This window comes from Balaenoptera acutorostrata, chromosome 3, assembly GCF_949987535.1.
Source record: "Balaenoptera acutorostrata chromosome 3, mBalAcu1.1, whole genome shotgun sequence".
NCBI classification, from domain to species: domain Eukaryota; kingdom Metazoa; phylum Chordata; class Mammalia; order Artiodactyla; family Balaenopteridae; genus Balaenoptera; species Balaenoptera acutorostrata.
The window spans coordinates 153419358-153434227 of NC_080066.1; the positions used below are offsets into that span (position 1 = coordinate 153419358).

At 57.7% G+C, this 14870-nt stretch overlaps 1 protein-coding gene across 3 annotated transcripts; it reads right to left on the minus strand.

The window, feature by feature from the left end:
- Window positions 1–1155: 1155 nt before the first annotated feature.
- Window positions 1156–14596, minus strand: PGF (placental growth factor). Of its 3 annotated transcripts, XM_057543640.1 has the most exons (8): window positions 14161–14596; window positions 12849–12891; window positions 8279–8475; window positions 7070–7146; window positions 5022–5051; window positions 4854–4916; window positions 4011–4159; window positions 1157–2150 (listed from the first exon to the last, which is right to left on the minus strand). In XM_057543640.1, exons 1-8 carry the CDS (start codon window positions 14233–14235, stop codon window positions 2023–2025), a joined length of 762 nt encoding a protein of 253 aa, XP_057399623.1. In that variant the 5' UTR covers window positions 14236–14596; the 3' UTR covers window positions 1157–2022. The 3 variants fall into 3 exon arrangements, with proteins under 3 accessions (XP_007184531.1, XP_057399623.1, XP_007184532.1); XM_007184469.2 differs by lacking the exon at window positions 4011–4159 and having other exon boundaries at window positions 1156–2150; XM_007184470.2 differs by lacking the exons at window positions 4011–4159; window positions 4854–4916.
- Window positions 14597–14870: the final 274 nt, after the last annotated feature.

Consider the following 14870-nt stretch of genomic DNA (forward strand, 5'->3'; position numbering starts at 1 on the left):
ATCCTTAACCCACGATTATGGTCTGTCTCTCCACTAAATGCAAGATCCATGAGAGCAGGTCCTGGGAGTTTTATTTCCCACTGAGTCCTTGGTGCCTAGGACAGTGTCAGGTACACAGGTGGGGCTCCACAAGTATATAAAGAGCAAAAGAAAAGGGCCTTATAGGTCCTAAATGATCTGAAAGGACGGCCAGTGTAGTCAGCTGGACCAGTCAGCTCCTTTCCTACTGACTCCTGCTGTGAGGCTCTGCCCACGGATGCAGATTTTTGCTTCTGGCCTCTGGATGCTCCCCGGGTCTCCGTCTAGTTCTCTACAGAGGTGGCTGGTCTGGGTGGGGAGGCAGACCTCCATGCGGGTGTCTTGTGAATCTGAGAGCCTTGGAGATGCTGCAGGGGCTGCGGTGGGGTCCCTGGGGCCACGTCAGAGCCTAAGGGGGAAGGGTGCTCTTCTCAGTTCTCAGTCCCTCAGAGGCAACGGCTCGGAATGCGTACAGCCCAAGAGTGGAGAAGCTGGAGAGAAAGTGTGTTTTTTCTGCAAAGCGTGTCCCCCGGGGCTGGCCCACCCCTACTCTGTGATCACCAGCCAGAAGCACATTCTGACCAGACTGTCCTAAAGGGGGGCCCAGGCCTCGGTGAACAGACCACCAAGGGCCTCAGCAGGGCCTCCCCACCCCACCTACCTCACTGGACCGTCCATGGCTTCCTTCCAAAGCCTGGGGTGGGCCCCTGCCCCCGGGCCTTGTGGCTTTGTCTGAGCAGCCTGCAATTAGAGAGAGCAGGGAGCTCCCCTTCCCAAAACACAGCGGGAAAACGAACACATCTTGTGGGTCAAAGGCAGAAGGGAATCAGAGAGTAAGTGTATGGGATTGAAAAAAGAAAAAAAAGCATTTTTTTCTCATTTCACACCAAGGTGTTCAGGAGGAAGACAGAGAAAGACAGGAGGTCAAAGGAGGAAGAGATCAGGCAGCATCTGCCAATCCCTGCATTCAGCAGCCAGAGTGGGTTGGAGGTGGTGCAGTTCAGTCTCCCGGGGCCACAATCTGTGGCACCTGGGAGCCCCCATTCACTCAAGGTCCTGAGGGCCGGGCACTGGGCTGGGTATAGGGTGGCCCTGGGGGGAGAGGAAGGGGACTGGGCTCTAGAATTTGAGGGTGATCGGGGGGGCTGGGGTCAGGGCCTCCCAAGTTTGGGGCCAAGCCTCCATCCTGGGAACCCCTCATTATGGGAGGAGCGGGCCTCAGGGTTGTGCCTAAAGCACCTGGGAGAAGATGCCCAGGGAGCTGCAGGAGCAGGCTGGAGCTACCCCCGGGCAGCCTTGGAGCCCACGGTCCCTTTTACTTCTGTCCTGCTTCCATTTCCTGCTATTGCCCGCTGCTCTGGCAGACACACTCCCCTGGAAAGCTGTTTCCAGACTAGAATACTTTATTCAAGAGAATCTGGCTTGGCGGTCAAACAGCCACGCGGGGGCAGCTTGCTCCATGTCCAGCCTGGGGCCACTCTTGGCCTGTGTCCCTGGGAGGGGCAGGATGGTGACGCCTTAGCCGTAAAGAACAATGTCCCAGCACAAGCAGTGGCAAGATGTGAGGCCAGACCTAGGGGACAAGGAGCGGCCAAGGCCCCCAGGCAACCACTGTTCTCCAGAGCTGAACGTTCTGATCTCCAGGGGTAGAGCTGCTGCCTGCTCACCCTCCCAGCAGGGCCACTGGGAGCAAGCTCCCCGACTCCCACCCTGGCCGGGAGCGCCCCAGCAAGGGCTGCTGGTCCGTGCAGAGCCCAAGGCCGGGGGGCAGGCGGTGGGTCTCCAGTCCTTCCCTCTCCAGCCCCCTGGAGACCCCCAGAGCCTCTGGGGACTGGCCTGCCCCTCACAAAGCCACACATCTTGCTTCTTCCCAAGCTGAAGCCACATGGGTCTGTCTTCTGTCTTTCTCTCACGTTCTGTTTAAGGCACTGAATTCCTGAGGGTCCTGTCCCTCCCTGCCCCTCCTCTTGGAGGGAGTGAGTCATTCAGCAGGGATACAATTGGCTAATAAATAGAGGGCAGGTGCCAGCAGGGAGGTAACTGAGAGTGTGACGGTAATAAATACACGAGCCGGGTGTGGGGTCTCTCTCCTCCGAGGGGCTGGTTACCTCCGGGGAACAGTATCGCCGCACCTGCCAGAGACCAAACACAGAAAGGGGGTATCAGCCCAGTGTGGAGGGTGGGGTCCCTCCTATGGGAGGGGGGACAAACCCAGAGGGGAAGCTTGGACAGGGAGCACGGGAAGCTTGGACAGGGAGCACGGGAAGCCTGGATCTCTGCTTGCACAAGGCCAAGAAGCAGCTAGGAGCTACCCTTCACCAAGCACGCACCCAGGTGCCCAGCCCCGCGCTAAGCACTCTCTCATTTACCCTTAACAATAGCCCATGAGTAAGGCACTATCATCCTTTTGCAGATGAGGAAACTGAGGCTCAGAGAGGTTAAGAAACTTGCCCAAGGTCACACAGCTGGTCAGAGACGAAGTCTACTTTGAACGCAATTTGGCTCCATGCACCAATGCCTTTGCATACTCTGGGACAGCAGTCTTCAAACGAGGATATGGGAACCCCTAGGTGTACATGAAGATTGTCCAAGGTGTATGTACTGATGGTTTTAAAGGAATTCGTTTTCAGCCTTCCCATGTACTCTGCCTGAAAACTGTCTGCATGAGAGGTCCGCTTCCCCCATCTTCCCCACCTGAGGTCTGCTTCCCACCATCTTGTTCCCAGTTGTCCTTCTCCCTTAGGAAGGAAGGAAGCATCTTGTCCATTCTAAGTCCTGTTACAGTAGTTTTCCCCAAGGTAAAAAGGATTCGAGGGGACACTGAATAAAATAACCATCTGAGACATTGTTGTAGGCGTTGAGAAAGGAAATATGGTGACTGGCTGGGTAACCAAGCGTGTTGCAAGTGGGGTGGTTTCCAAGTCTGCTTTCAACAAAATTGAAGAACAGCTTAACCGAATTGTCAGTTAATCTGTCATGAGAAGTAATTTTTGTAGCAGATCACCTTGAGGTTTTTGGCAAACAACTTGGAAGGAGTTCAAGTGATTGAGTGACATCCAGTCCCATTTACGTGTTTATGTGAACATGGTTTTTCAGTCTTTTCATCTATAAAAAACGATGCACAGGAATGGAATTACTATTGAATCCTGCCTCAGTCTGGCAGGAGGTAACATTCGTTACTGAGTTCATTAACTAATTGAAAAGAAATAGCTGCATCCATCTCATTGAGATGCATTCCCAGTAAGATTGATTGTACTTTTGCGTTTAGCATCTAGTAAAATATGATGTATTTGTGCTGTTTTGATCAATTGTTACTACTAATAATTATTGTGATAATTCATTCCAAGAGAAAATTTAATTTCGAGTTTTCTGCTCACAGGAAATTTAAAATAATTCAAACTTATATACCATTGTTGTGGCAGATAAATATGACAAGGTGATACATAAAAGACGTTTGAATATTTAAAAAATACTACATTAGGCTGAAATTCTGTGGGGAAAGTAAAATGGAAAGACAAGTTCAAGGAAAAAAGAAGCAATGGAAATATTCAGCTATTAAAGGAGAGTGTTCATATTTTTTTGTTGTTGTTGCCGTTGTTCATGTTTTTAAGAGTGGATGATGGTGAGTATTAAATTAGGATGGCTTATTCCACGGGATACATTTGGAGAGTGATCTAATGGCTTTATATTAAAATATTAATATTCATGATAGGCCAGAAGTTACATCCTTTGCAACTATTTACAATTTTGATGAAAAAGTTCAATGTCAACTTAAAAGTGAACAAGGGAGCGCATGAGTTTTTGAATTTCTTTCAAGAGATTCCCGAATGAAACGTTTGAAGACTGCTGCCTTAGCAGATAGAGGACAGGACGCTTTCCATCTGGGGCTGCCCAGCTGGGGAGCCCCGCACTGACTTCACTGTCAGCTCCTCCCCCAGTCGCTGCTTGGGCCCAGGGGAGAAATTAGGGCCATGTGCCTGCAGAGGACCCACCCAGAATCCTCCCCAGCATTCCTATCTTCACAGAGTGGGATGGAGGTCTCCGCTCGTGCAGGGGTGGGCTCATGGGGTAGGACTTGGTCAGCCCCAGTCCCATGGCATGAAATGATTTCCTGAGTCCTGTTGCTGGAAGGAGACAGGCCCTGAAGGAGAACCGTGGTGTGACTGAGTTACTGTGCATGTGGAATACTTTATTTTCACTCTTTACTCTCACAGATTTGGGTTTTCCCTTCTCTAATCCTGCTCTCCCAGCACTCAGGCTTGGACTCCAGCCTAGTCCTCCATATGTGAAGCCAAATGGGCAGGTAACACGGAGAGGGAAAGGGAAGCGAGTGGACCCCAAGGCTCCCTGGGAGGGTGGAAGAAATATTGGTCTGGGAGCCGGTGAGGGGCTACACCTTCCCCCGGGCCACCAGGAGGTAGCCCTGGCTGAGTTTTTGGACGTTTTAGCACTAGAATGTAAGCCCTGTAAGAGCAGGAATCTTGTTGGTTTGCCCACTGACGTACCTGGCACACAGTAAGTGCTTAGTAAATGTAGACCGACTGAATGCTTGGTGGACCCCCTGACCCCTCATTCTACACACAGAGAAAAACTTGGCTCAGAGAGGTGACGTGACCTGCTCAAGGCCACACAGAGACTTAGAGCTAAGCCAGGACGAGAAGCAAGGCTTCCTGGTTCTTGCCCTGGTTCACCTGAGGCTTCCTAGGCCCTAGAATCTCTAGGTTGTGGCCCCCGACCACTGGCTTTGTCCCTCCCCGACCACTGACCCTGCTGGCAGGGCTGGGCTCCCCTCTGGCCCAGCCTCCTTGCCATCCCTGGGCCCCCCGCGCACTCACAGGTGGCAGTCTGTGTGTCTCTGCTTCTCTCTCTTCCTCTTCCCCCTGCCCTTGGGTCTCCTCCTGTAATAAGCCAAAAGCGTCAGGACAGAGTGGCTGGGGGCCCCCATGCTAGGACAGGGGCTGGCAGGCCTGAGAACAGCCCGGTGCCCCAGCCAGGCTGCTTACCTTTCTGGCTTCATCTTCTCCCGCAGAGGCCTGGGAAAACAGAGAGGAGCAGGGGAGAATCAGGAAAGCAGTAAGCGGGGGCTCCCTGCCCGCCTAAGCCCCCTCGGACATCACTGGCGTTGGTCCTGTAGTTGGCGCTGAAGCCACTAGGGGGTAGCATGGAGCTAGTTAGGGAGAGATGCCCAGAGGCCTGGGGGCTTCCGCTCCCACGCTAGCCTCTGGTGACCCCACCAAGAGAGGTGTGAAATACCCTCTTGGGGGTCCTCTCCACACCCTCTGCTCTCCTCTGCCTCTTGGCATCAAATCTGGGGAATGAGTCTGCTCTCTGCTGCCTTTCTCTGTTCACTTCCTTCCCTCACACCTGCCCTTCCTCCCACGGTGCCCTCTGGGAGTTTCCTCGCTGACAGTGAATGAGGGGCAAGGCCACCTGTCAGATGGACATCGTGCCACCCCCCACCCTGGGGATGTGTGACGGTGCAGGCAAGAGCAGGGGGCCAGGGTGAAGGGTGGGGTGAGGGGAGCTGATTGAAAGCCCCCCAGTCACCAGGCTTGTCCTGGCTCTGCCTCCGGGGGCTGTGGCTGTTGACCCAGAAGAGAGAAGAAAGGTGGCCCTGTTGCCCAGCCCTCTGGAAGGGGACAGGGCCTCAGTCTCCCCTGGGAGCCAGAGTGGGGGCGTGGGGCAGCGCGGTGACAGCAAGCTTTGAGGTCCGGGAAGGCTCCCTAGGCTGGCCATCTCCCTTGGGAGCCAGGGCAGCGTACCAGCGCCTCCTGGGACTGCCTGCTCGTGTCTCTGCCACCTGGGACCAGTCAGAGACACTCTTGGACCCTCAGTCTTCTCATCTGCCTGCCCCAACAGAGAGGCTGTGAGGGCAAAGGTGATGTGGAAGGTGAAAGGTCACTCTCAAGCACTGTGCCCGTGAGGGTTTCTTACTGAACTGTTGTTATATGGCCAAGCCCTGGCAAGGGGGGACAGGAGGAAACAGATTGGGGCAGGGCCTCTAACAGTGGTACAGGTCCAAGAGGGGTGGCCAGAGCCCAGGACACTAGGCAGGACCAAGCCCAGGGCAGTACTGGGGCTCCTGGAGAGTGTGGTAACGGCCACGAGAGGTAGCAAGAAAAAGGGCAAGCTTAGGGGTTAGACAGGCTGGGGTCCACTCACTAGCTGTGGCAAATCACGTAACCATAGCAAGCCTCAGTTTCCTCATCCGTAAAATGGGATGACAATGGTACCTATCTCCTAGGGTTGTTAGGCGAGCTGGGACTTGGTCTATCTTGCTCACCACTGTATCCCAAGTATCTGGGACAGTGAGTAGCGTACAGTTGGTGCTCAATGGATGTTTATTGAATAAATGAGAAAACACAGTCAGGTGCCTAGTGCGCGGCGAGGCACAGAGGAGATGCACCATAAATGGTGGTCCTCCCCCTCTTCTGCCCCAGGATAGGGCTCAGGACCTCTTGCCTGGTGCCTTCGTCTATGGCCCAGGGGTACCAGGAGAGCACCTAAGCCCATTTCTCTCTTCCCTGAGCCTGGTTGGCAGTGCCAGGCCTGCTGCTCCTGGTAACTAATGCTCAGAGTGCCCTGGGCACCAGCAGCAAGATGTGCTGGTGACAGGCTCTTCCAGGTGGGGGAGCGACTTTAAAGAAAGCTCCTTCCCTCTGCCCCTTCCCTCCCACCAGGGCTTGTCCATCTCTGCGCGCCTCAGCCAGTTGACCCCTCCCGTGGGCACCAGCCTGGCCTATAACTAAGTCCAGTCACTTCTTCCACGGCCGTGGCAGCTGCCTCCCAGTTTGAGGAGGGAGATGGCGTGCCCTGAGCCTGGCAAGTTTGGGAGAGACCCTGGCTCCCTCCATCCCTGTGGTTTCTCAGCAGCTGTGCTCCAGCTGCTGGGGCCAGCTCCCTGGGCAAAACCGGCTGATGGGGAGACACAAGCAGCCGCCACTGGTCGCCGATTTCCCTGGTCTCCCTCAACTAGGAAGCAGGGACGGGCAGCCCCTGGCTGAAGCTGCCAGGCTCGTGGGGGCTGTCCCTGCCACACCCAAGGACCCACCTGCACTCGCAGCGCACATGCTGAGAGAACGTCAGCTCCACGTAGGAGGGCCGGTCCCCGGAGCGGATCTTCAGGAGCTGCAGGGAGAGGAAGGTTGGGTGACTGGATTGGGGGTGGCCTGTGGGTTTCCAATACTCCCTCCAGCCTTCCCTTGGATGAGGACCAGGCTCCCTACTTCCCACCAGCCTTTGGACTACACACCCTAATTCCGCTTTGAGTGTGGGGCAAATAGCCCTCCCGCCTGCATGTGGAGCTGAGGGAGGCCCCTGTCCCTCCCGTCCCAGGGCCACCAGCATAGCAATAGTGTAGGAAAGGGGCCCCTGCTCTGGAGGCAGCGAGATCTATGTTCAAAGCTTGGCTCTTCCACCTGCTAAGCAAGTGAAATAACATCTCTGAACCTCAAGTTCCTCATCTGTGAAATGGGAATATCACTTGGCTCCAAGGATTGAATGTTGAGGTAACATTTCTGAAGCACCTAGCATAGTGCTTGGCATTATTCAACTAGTGCTCAAAAAACCATTGTGGGGGGGCTTCCCTGGTGGTGCAGTGGTTGAGAATCTGCCTGCCAATGCAGGGGACACGGGTTCGAGCCCTGGTCTGGGAAGATCCCACATGCCGCGGAGCAACTAGGCCCGTGAGCCACAATTGCTGAGCCTGCGCGTCTGGAGCCTGTGCTCCGCAACAAGAGAGGCCGCGATAGTGAGAGGCCCGCGCACCACGATGAAGAGTGGCCCCCGCTTGCTGCAATTAGAGAAAGCCCTCGCACAGAAATGAAGACCCAACACAGCCATAAATAAATAAATAAATAAATAAAATTAAAAAAAACAAAAAAAACAAAAAAACATTGTGGGTGCGAGTGTGTAAGAAAGCTCAGGGCACCAAATTCTCCTGGTATAAACAGGGACATCTTGAATCCGAACAGATTTCTTTTCCAACCTCAACCAGATATCCTGGGTCCTGGGGCAGGGCTGAGCCAGAGGCTGAGAAAGCTGGTAAGGGAGGAGGTGAGGGGGCTCAAAGCTGGGGCAGGGGTTCAGGAAGGAGGGGCACTGTGGCAAGAGGATGGGCCTGGGCATAAGTTCTGGTCCTGTGACCCTGGCCTGCCCTCCTTCCCTCTCCAGGTCCCTGCTCGGGGGCAGGGTCTGTGGCCCTCTGAGCAGCGCGTGGACAGAGGGGCAGGCCCGGACACACGGAGGAGAGCCTCCTTACCTGCATGGTGACGTTGACCGTCTCCACTGGCACACAGTGCAGGTTCTCATCGCCACAGCAGCCCGTGCAGCGCAGCAGGGAGACGCAGGACGGGCTGAACATGTGCTCCACCTCGCTGGGGTACTCGGACACGATGTCCACCAGCCTCTCCAGGGCCCGGCAGTAGCTTCGGCCCCACACTTCCTGGAAGGGCACCACTGCGAGGAGGCACAGACAGGTGCGTCAGGCCCGGAGGGGCCTGCTCCTTGAAGTCCAGGCCCTGCAGGTCCTCCCAGGTTCAGCCCACACCGCCTCCTCCAGGAAGCCCCCAGCCTATGTGAGCTCCCCCTGCTCTGAACTCCTGATGTGATCCCTCTGGGATGACAGCTGGACCTCCAACTCGTCTGCCGGATGGAAATCCCAGTGGAACGGAATTTCTCAGTGTCTTGAGCTCTCAGCTCTATTCTCAACTCAGGGACCTGCATCTGCCTCGGTGCCTTGAAGCTTCAAGGAGTGTGCTCTGGCAGCTCCCCAGGCCCTCTGGATCTTTCTTAGCCCTGACCTGGTGCTTCCTCAGTCTTGGGGAATCGGCAGAAAACAGTCAGTTCTGCAAGTTCCGCGAGATTGGCTTGCAGAGTCCCACAGGGAGGGTTAGCCTTCCCCTTAGTCCTTGTTTCCTGCCCCACTCTGGGCCAGCTCCTCTGCCTGGTGGCCAAGACTGCAGCCAGCAACGTGCCCCATCCCCGTGCTCCATTTCGGTCAGGCCACCCTCGTGAGAGCTCGGGGCCGCATCACCCTAATTCCCACTTAAGGTCCATGCTCCTTGCCCCCTTCTCGTTTCTAACCAAATAAAGCCCACTACCCACTTCCCCAGGCCCGCCTCCCTTCCTCCTCTCCGAAGCCTTCTCCTACTTGTCCAGCATGAACAGATGTTCCTTTTTTGAGCATAACTCAGCCCCAAGGGCTTGCCTTATCTCTGTCACTGGTGGCTCTTATCTTTTTTACAAGCAAGTTGAGGCTCCTTGAAGACACGGACCCAAGCACCCAGTAAACACAGGCTAAGTAATTACTGATTGATTAGATGATAGTTCGCTGAAGATTATCAGGGACATCCCTGACCCCCACGATGTCCTGGTGGTCTTGACCAGGATCTTCTGGGGGCTGATCTGGAGTCTCTCAAAAAACGTTGCTCCTTCAGGGGAGGGCCTGGGGCCTGGCCCCAAACAGAGGCTCACAGGAAGTGAGTAGCCAGAGCCAGGAAACCTGGCTCCTAGTCCTGGCCCTACACTGGCTGTGTGACCTTGGGGAGGTCACTTCACCTTTATGGGTATATCAGTTTCCTCAGCTGGGGAAAAAGAAGAAGGTTGGGAATAGATGGTTGCTAAGGACTCTCCCAGCTCTGACAGGCAGTCTGTGATTCTGTGCACACAACCCAGCCCAGCTGTGAGACCGTGAGCAGAGACACATCTCCAGTCCTGGGTCATCCTGCCCTGTACCTGATGGTCGTCCTCAGCTGGTGGGGGAGGACAGGGAAGCTGGGCCACCTGGGGACCCTGCAGCCTCTGCCCTAGAGCAATGGCCTCTCCTAGCAGCCTCTCACTACCTTCCATGTCCCTTCCTAGGAGGCAGAAGGGGCTGAAGTCCATTCTACTGAGCCTACGAGGACGTGAGTCTCAGGGTAATCTCAGAGGAAAAATAAACTTCAGCCCTAGCAGAGGCCCTCGGGAAAGACTGCAAGCTGGTGGAAAATACCCAAGAGGCAGTGTGTCCACGTGGAGCTGGCTGAGGCGGCAACAGAGCAATAAACTGTGCTTATCTGGGCGTCTGCTGCTCCATTCTGCCCTGTCTGCTTAGGGGGCACTAGGGCTGGGCCCAGGGATGGGAGGGAGACCAGAGACCTCCCTGATCCTACCTCTCCAGGCCACTGGGTCACTCTCCCTGGACCCAAGTGGGAAACAAGGCCCTCTCCTCCAGGCAGCCCAAAGCCCCAGGGAAGCCAGCCTTTGCAGGGAGAGGTCAGAGGAGCACCTCCCTATTGTAACTCTGTGAGTGCGTGTTTAGTCTAAAATCTTCATAAGCACTACACAACTCTGAACATTTAATCTCTGCCTTGGAAAACATAAATAACAGCAGAGGGATAGCCAGCTGCCAAAGTGCCACAGAAGGTTCAGGGTCCTGCCCCGGGACCAGCCATCAGGGAGGGGGAGAGCAGCAGAGAAGGGGCACCCCGTCCCCCTACCATCCCGCAAGCAAACTCCACCCAGCTGGGCCATGGGGCCACCGCCAGGTTAAGCAGAGCCGCAGGGCCTAGGAGGCAGAAGGGATTTCCTTTCCCCTCACCCACCATGCAGACTGCGGCAACAGGACCCAGGTTCCAGGGCCCTGAAGCCCACCGCTTTCTGGGCCTCATGGCGGACGGTGTGGGAGAGGGCTGAGAAGGAGGTGGGCTGGGCCTGGCTTACCTGGCAGCCACCAGGAAAGGGGGCAGCTCATTCCTGGGGCTGCTGTCGGGGTGTGTGGGAGAAACAAAGGGGGCTGGGCGAGGGGCTGGCTGAGGGAGTGCTGTGACCGCTCCCAGCTGTGGGCTGAGCCCCTCAGCAAAGAGCTCTGCTCAGCGGCTCCTGAGAGCACTTCCTTTGGCCCCAGACCTGCTCAGAGGCCGCGGTGGGGGGAGAGGAACGGGAGGCTGTGGCCGAGGCAGGCACCTGGCTGCTCCCGGGGCCAAAAGTGGGCTCTCAGCTCTCTTGCCAGCCCTTGGGCGAGCCTCCCATCTGGCTCCAGCTGCCTACCACCCAGGACAGAGGAGACCCCAGATGGGAAGTGTTTCATCCTGAGAGCAAGCTCCTGGGGGGCCCACTGGGAGGGTGGGGGGACTGGGCTGGGCAGAGCCACTGGCCACCAGCCCGAGCCCAGCAGGTATCCTCTTGGTGGTCACCGGCGGGGCACACACCCAGCCTGCGGCAGGGGACACCCTGCTCAACGCCTGCTCAGCTGTGAGCCGTGGGGAGGCTCGGTGCCACGCGCCCCAGCTCTGCCACATGTACTGAAGCGTGTCCAAGGCTTTAGGTGATCCCAAGGGCCTCTCTGAGCCTCAGAGCCTTCATCTATAAAACGTGGAGAATACGAGTGCCTTCCTAATTCACAGCTTGTGGTCAGCACAGAGTTATAGTAAATGCCTGATAATATTACCATGAATAGTAATAGTAAAAAATCAACGTCTGTGGCTGCAAAGCACAGACCATTCTGTCTCTTGTCTGGTGTTAGGAGGGGATGGCATTTGCAGGATTTTGATAACTGGGGTCCAAAGCTCTTTCCCTGGTCATGATACAGGCTCCCTAATTGATCAGGATGACAGGTGAGCTGCCCTAATGGATCAACACTTCCCGGGTCCCTCCTCACCCGGGTCCCTGGGAGATATATACTCCTGTATCTCCTCCATGGAGTCAGAGAATCCTACAATCTGAGAAAAAGAACCTTAGATATCATGTAGTTTAATGCTCCCATTTTATAGATGATGAAACTGAGGCTCAGACTTCTTTGATAGCTGTTATCTGAAATATACTAAAAGCATCAAAAAGGCCATGGGGTGGAGATAGGTGATGGGTCTCTCTCCAAATCCCAGAGAGCATAATATTGTGCCAATCCCAGAGGGCAAGCAGGGGGAGGGAGAGGATATCAATGAAATCGATGTCTGCTACCACCCCCACCTTCTCAGTGCCGAAGGGGCCTGGGACTCAGCCGTCAGAGCATGGCCAGGCCCAGGAGAGGCTGGCTACCAGGCAGTAGAGGGAGGGTGTTCCCAGCTCACAGAGGTCACCACGCGTGTGCGTGTGCACGTCCCTACATGCTCCCTTTCTTCCGTGGGAAGTGGTGTGTGGCCTGGCTGCACGTCTCGGAGAGGCAGGGAGGGAGGAGCAAGGCAGGGGGCCTGGCATGGGCCTCCTGCCTTCTGCACGTATGTCTCTTTGGCAAATTGTCTCTCCCTTTGAAGATTCCCTCTTGATGCAACCCTGGGTGGGGAGTGGAGGGGCCAGGGAAGGCACAACTCATTCTGTCTGTTTATAATCAATGGAAAGGCCTCGTCAGATCCCTGAAGCTCCTCCAGGGCTGGCTGCTGGGAAGGTCCTCTTGCCCCTCCCTGGTCCTCCTGACTGCTGGCCCACTGCATCCAGCTCATAGACCCCCAGTCTGGCCCTTGGCACTCATTGCCTGCACTGCCCTCCAAGACCCCATCTGCCCCCTTACATCATGCTGGGAAGGGGCTCTGATGAACACCAACCTGACGAATCCTGGGTAGACGGGCCCCAGCCCTGCTCTCTGTGTGCCGGGTGACCCTGGCCCAGGAAGACACCTCTCTAGGCCTCTGGGTCACAATGGGGGGATCTCTCAGGCCCTGCCAACTCTGTCGGCCAGGGCATCAGCCAGCTTGCAGACTCTCCCCAACTTAGTATCAGCCTGCACCCACCTTTCATGCCAACCCTTCCCATCCTCTGCAGAGGCCCAGGAGGTGAGGACTTGGCGAGCCACGCACCCGCCCCTCCAGCCCCGCCCCTCCAGCCCCGCCCCCGCCCCCTGGGCCCAGGCAGCTTACCTTCCACCTCTGAGGAGCCGTTCGCAGCAGACAAGGCCCACTGCTGTGGACAGAAAGGTGCAGAGATGAGGGGACCACCTTGGGCCTCTGTGCTCTGGGGCCCAGTGTGTCGGTAAGATCACAGAGGCCCCTCTGACTCTGAGCTCCTTCCCACCCGCTGCACACACTCTGCCCTGTCTCAGAGCTGGCTCCTTCCAGGTGCAACGAAAAACTCAGGGGACCCTGGGTGGGCCCCATGGGTGGGCCCCATGGGTGGGCCCCAGTGGGCCCCACCCCCCACCCCCCACCCCCTCTCTGGCCTCAGTTTCCTCATTTGGAAAGGGTGGGAGGCTGGAAGCTTTTGGAGACCTTTTGCCTGCTCTGTCCCAAAGATCTGGCGATCCTTTGGGGTCTCCCTTCTACCCAGCCCCCAGGCAGCCCTGCTGGGCCCTGTGCAGCTCGCCTTGGCTGGGTGCCAGAGCCCAGGGGCAGGCGATCAGCTGGTGAGAGCCGAGGCGCTGGAGCGGGTGGCGCCAGGAGCCGGTGCTGCCGGTAAAGTGACACCTCTGACCAGCCCTGCAGCAGGCAAGCGGGTGGCGGGTGGTATGGCCCTTCCGCCCCGCGGAACTGCCCAGCCCACCCACTTCTGGGCTGGGGCTTGGGACTCCCAGGGCAGTGGGACAGCGCAGTGGGAAGGGAGCTCATTGGCTTTGTCAGGATTTCACTGCCCAAGCTGGCTCACAGCCAGACTCACCCAGCTCCTGGGAAAAGGGCCCTGCTCACTTCCCCAGGCCCTGCACTCAGGACCTCCGGCTGCCCATCCGGGAAAGAGGGCACAGTGGGACCCTTGTCTTGCCCCCAGCCCACCCAGGAGCCCTGGGCTCAGCCTGGAGCCTCGGTGGGGGCAGGGCCCAGCCTCCCCACCAATAGTCTTTTCAGCCGGCTTTCCCTCCACCAGGCCAGGTCAGAGGTCCTGGGGGCGCCTGCCTGGTCACAGGGCCTCGACCCTGACCACAAGGCCAGGGACCCGCCTGGGATTAGTGGAGAGATGCTTTTAGCAAAGCCACCAGGGCTCCAGGGGCCAGACAGGAAACCTCCCTCCCTTCCCTGTGGCTTCCCTGCCCCCGCCAAGACAGACCCCGGAGCTGAGGTCTGGGACAGCCCAGCCTGCGGACTCCTCCCAGACGACGTGGTCCAGCCTGGCTCCTGGGAAGTGTGTGGACATCCTTGGAGGTGCTGCTCCCGGGAGTGGGTCTGTGATTTCAGAGCCCCCTGTTCCCAGTGCCGGGGGTGGGAAGATCAGGGAAGACAGGCTGGGGGGTGGGGGTCTTACCTGGGGGGGCACAGCAGGCAGCGCCAGCCCAGCCAGGAGCTGCAGGAAGCAAGTGAACAGCCTCATGGCAGGCATCTTCTCAGACGTACCAAGCCAGGGGGCTCCAAGGGAAAACCACCATGCTCGTACCCGGGGGGAGCCCCTGGCACAGGAGGACAGGAGCTGAATGGGGGGCCGCGTGCCCCCCTCACTGCTGCCCCGAGGTCCCTGTCGGTGGCCCGAGCATCCTCTGGAAGCCCTGGGGATTCTGGAGCCCGCAGGTAAGGCTGCGGCTGGGGAACCTGGTGCGGAGGGCCCGGCAGGGCCGGGCGGCGTGGGGCAGGCGGGTCCCTGAGGAGGGTCCGTCGGGCGCCCAGCGCGACCCCAGGTCCTCTCGTGGCTGGCGAGTGAAGATGCAGTTTCTTCCTCAGACAGCAGCTCCCTTCTGGGACTGAAGCTTGTCGGCCGCTGGGTTTCAGGGGCCGCGAGTGGGGGCGGGGCTGCAGGCCCGCCCCGCCCACCGCCGACGAGGCTCCAGACCCGAGTCCTAGGGAGCGGCCGGGCGCCGAGCGGGGCCAGAGGCCGGCCGGGCGGCGCGGACCTGAGCGAGCTCGGCCGGCAGTGCGTGGAAGGGGCCCTCCCGACGCGGGCTTCACCGCCCGGCGGAGCCCAGCCCGCAGCTTCTCCCGGGACGCTCGGAGCCTGCTGCCCGGGGCGCCGGCTGAGCCAGG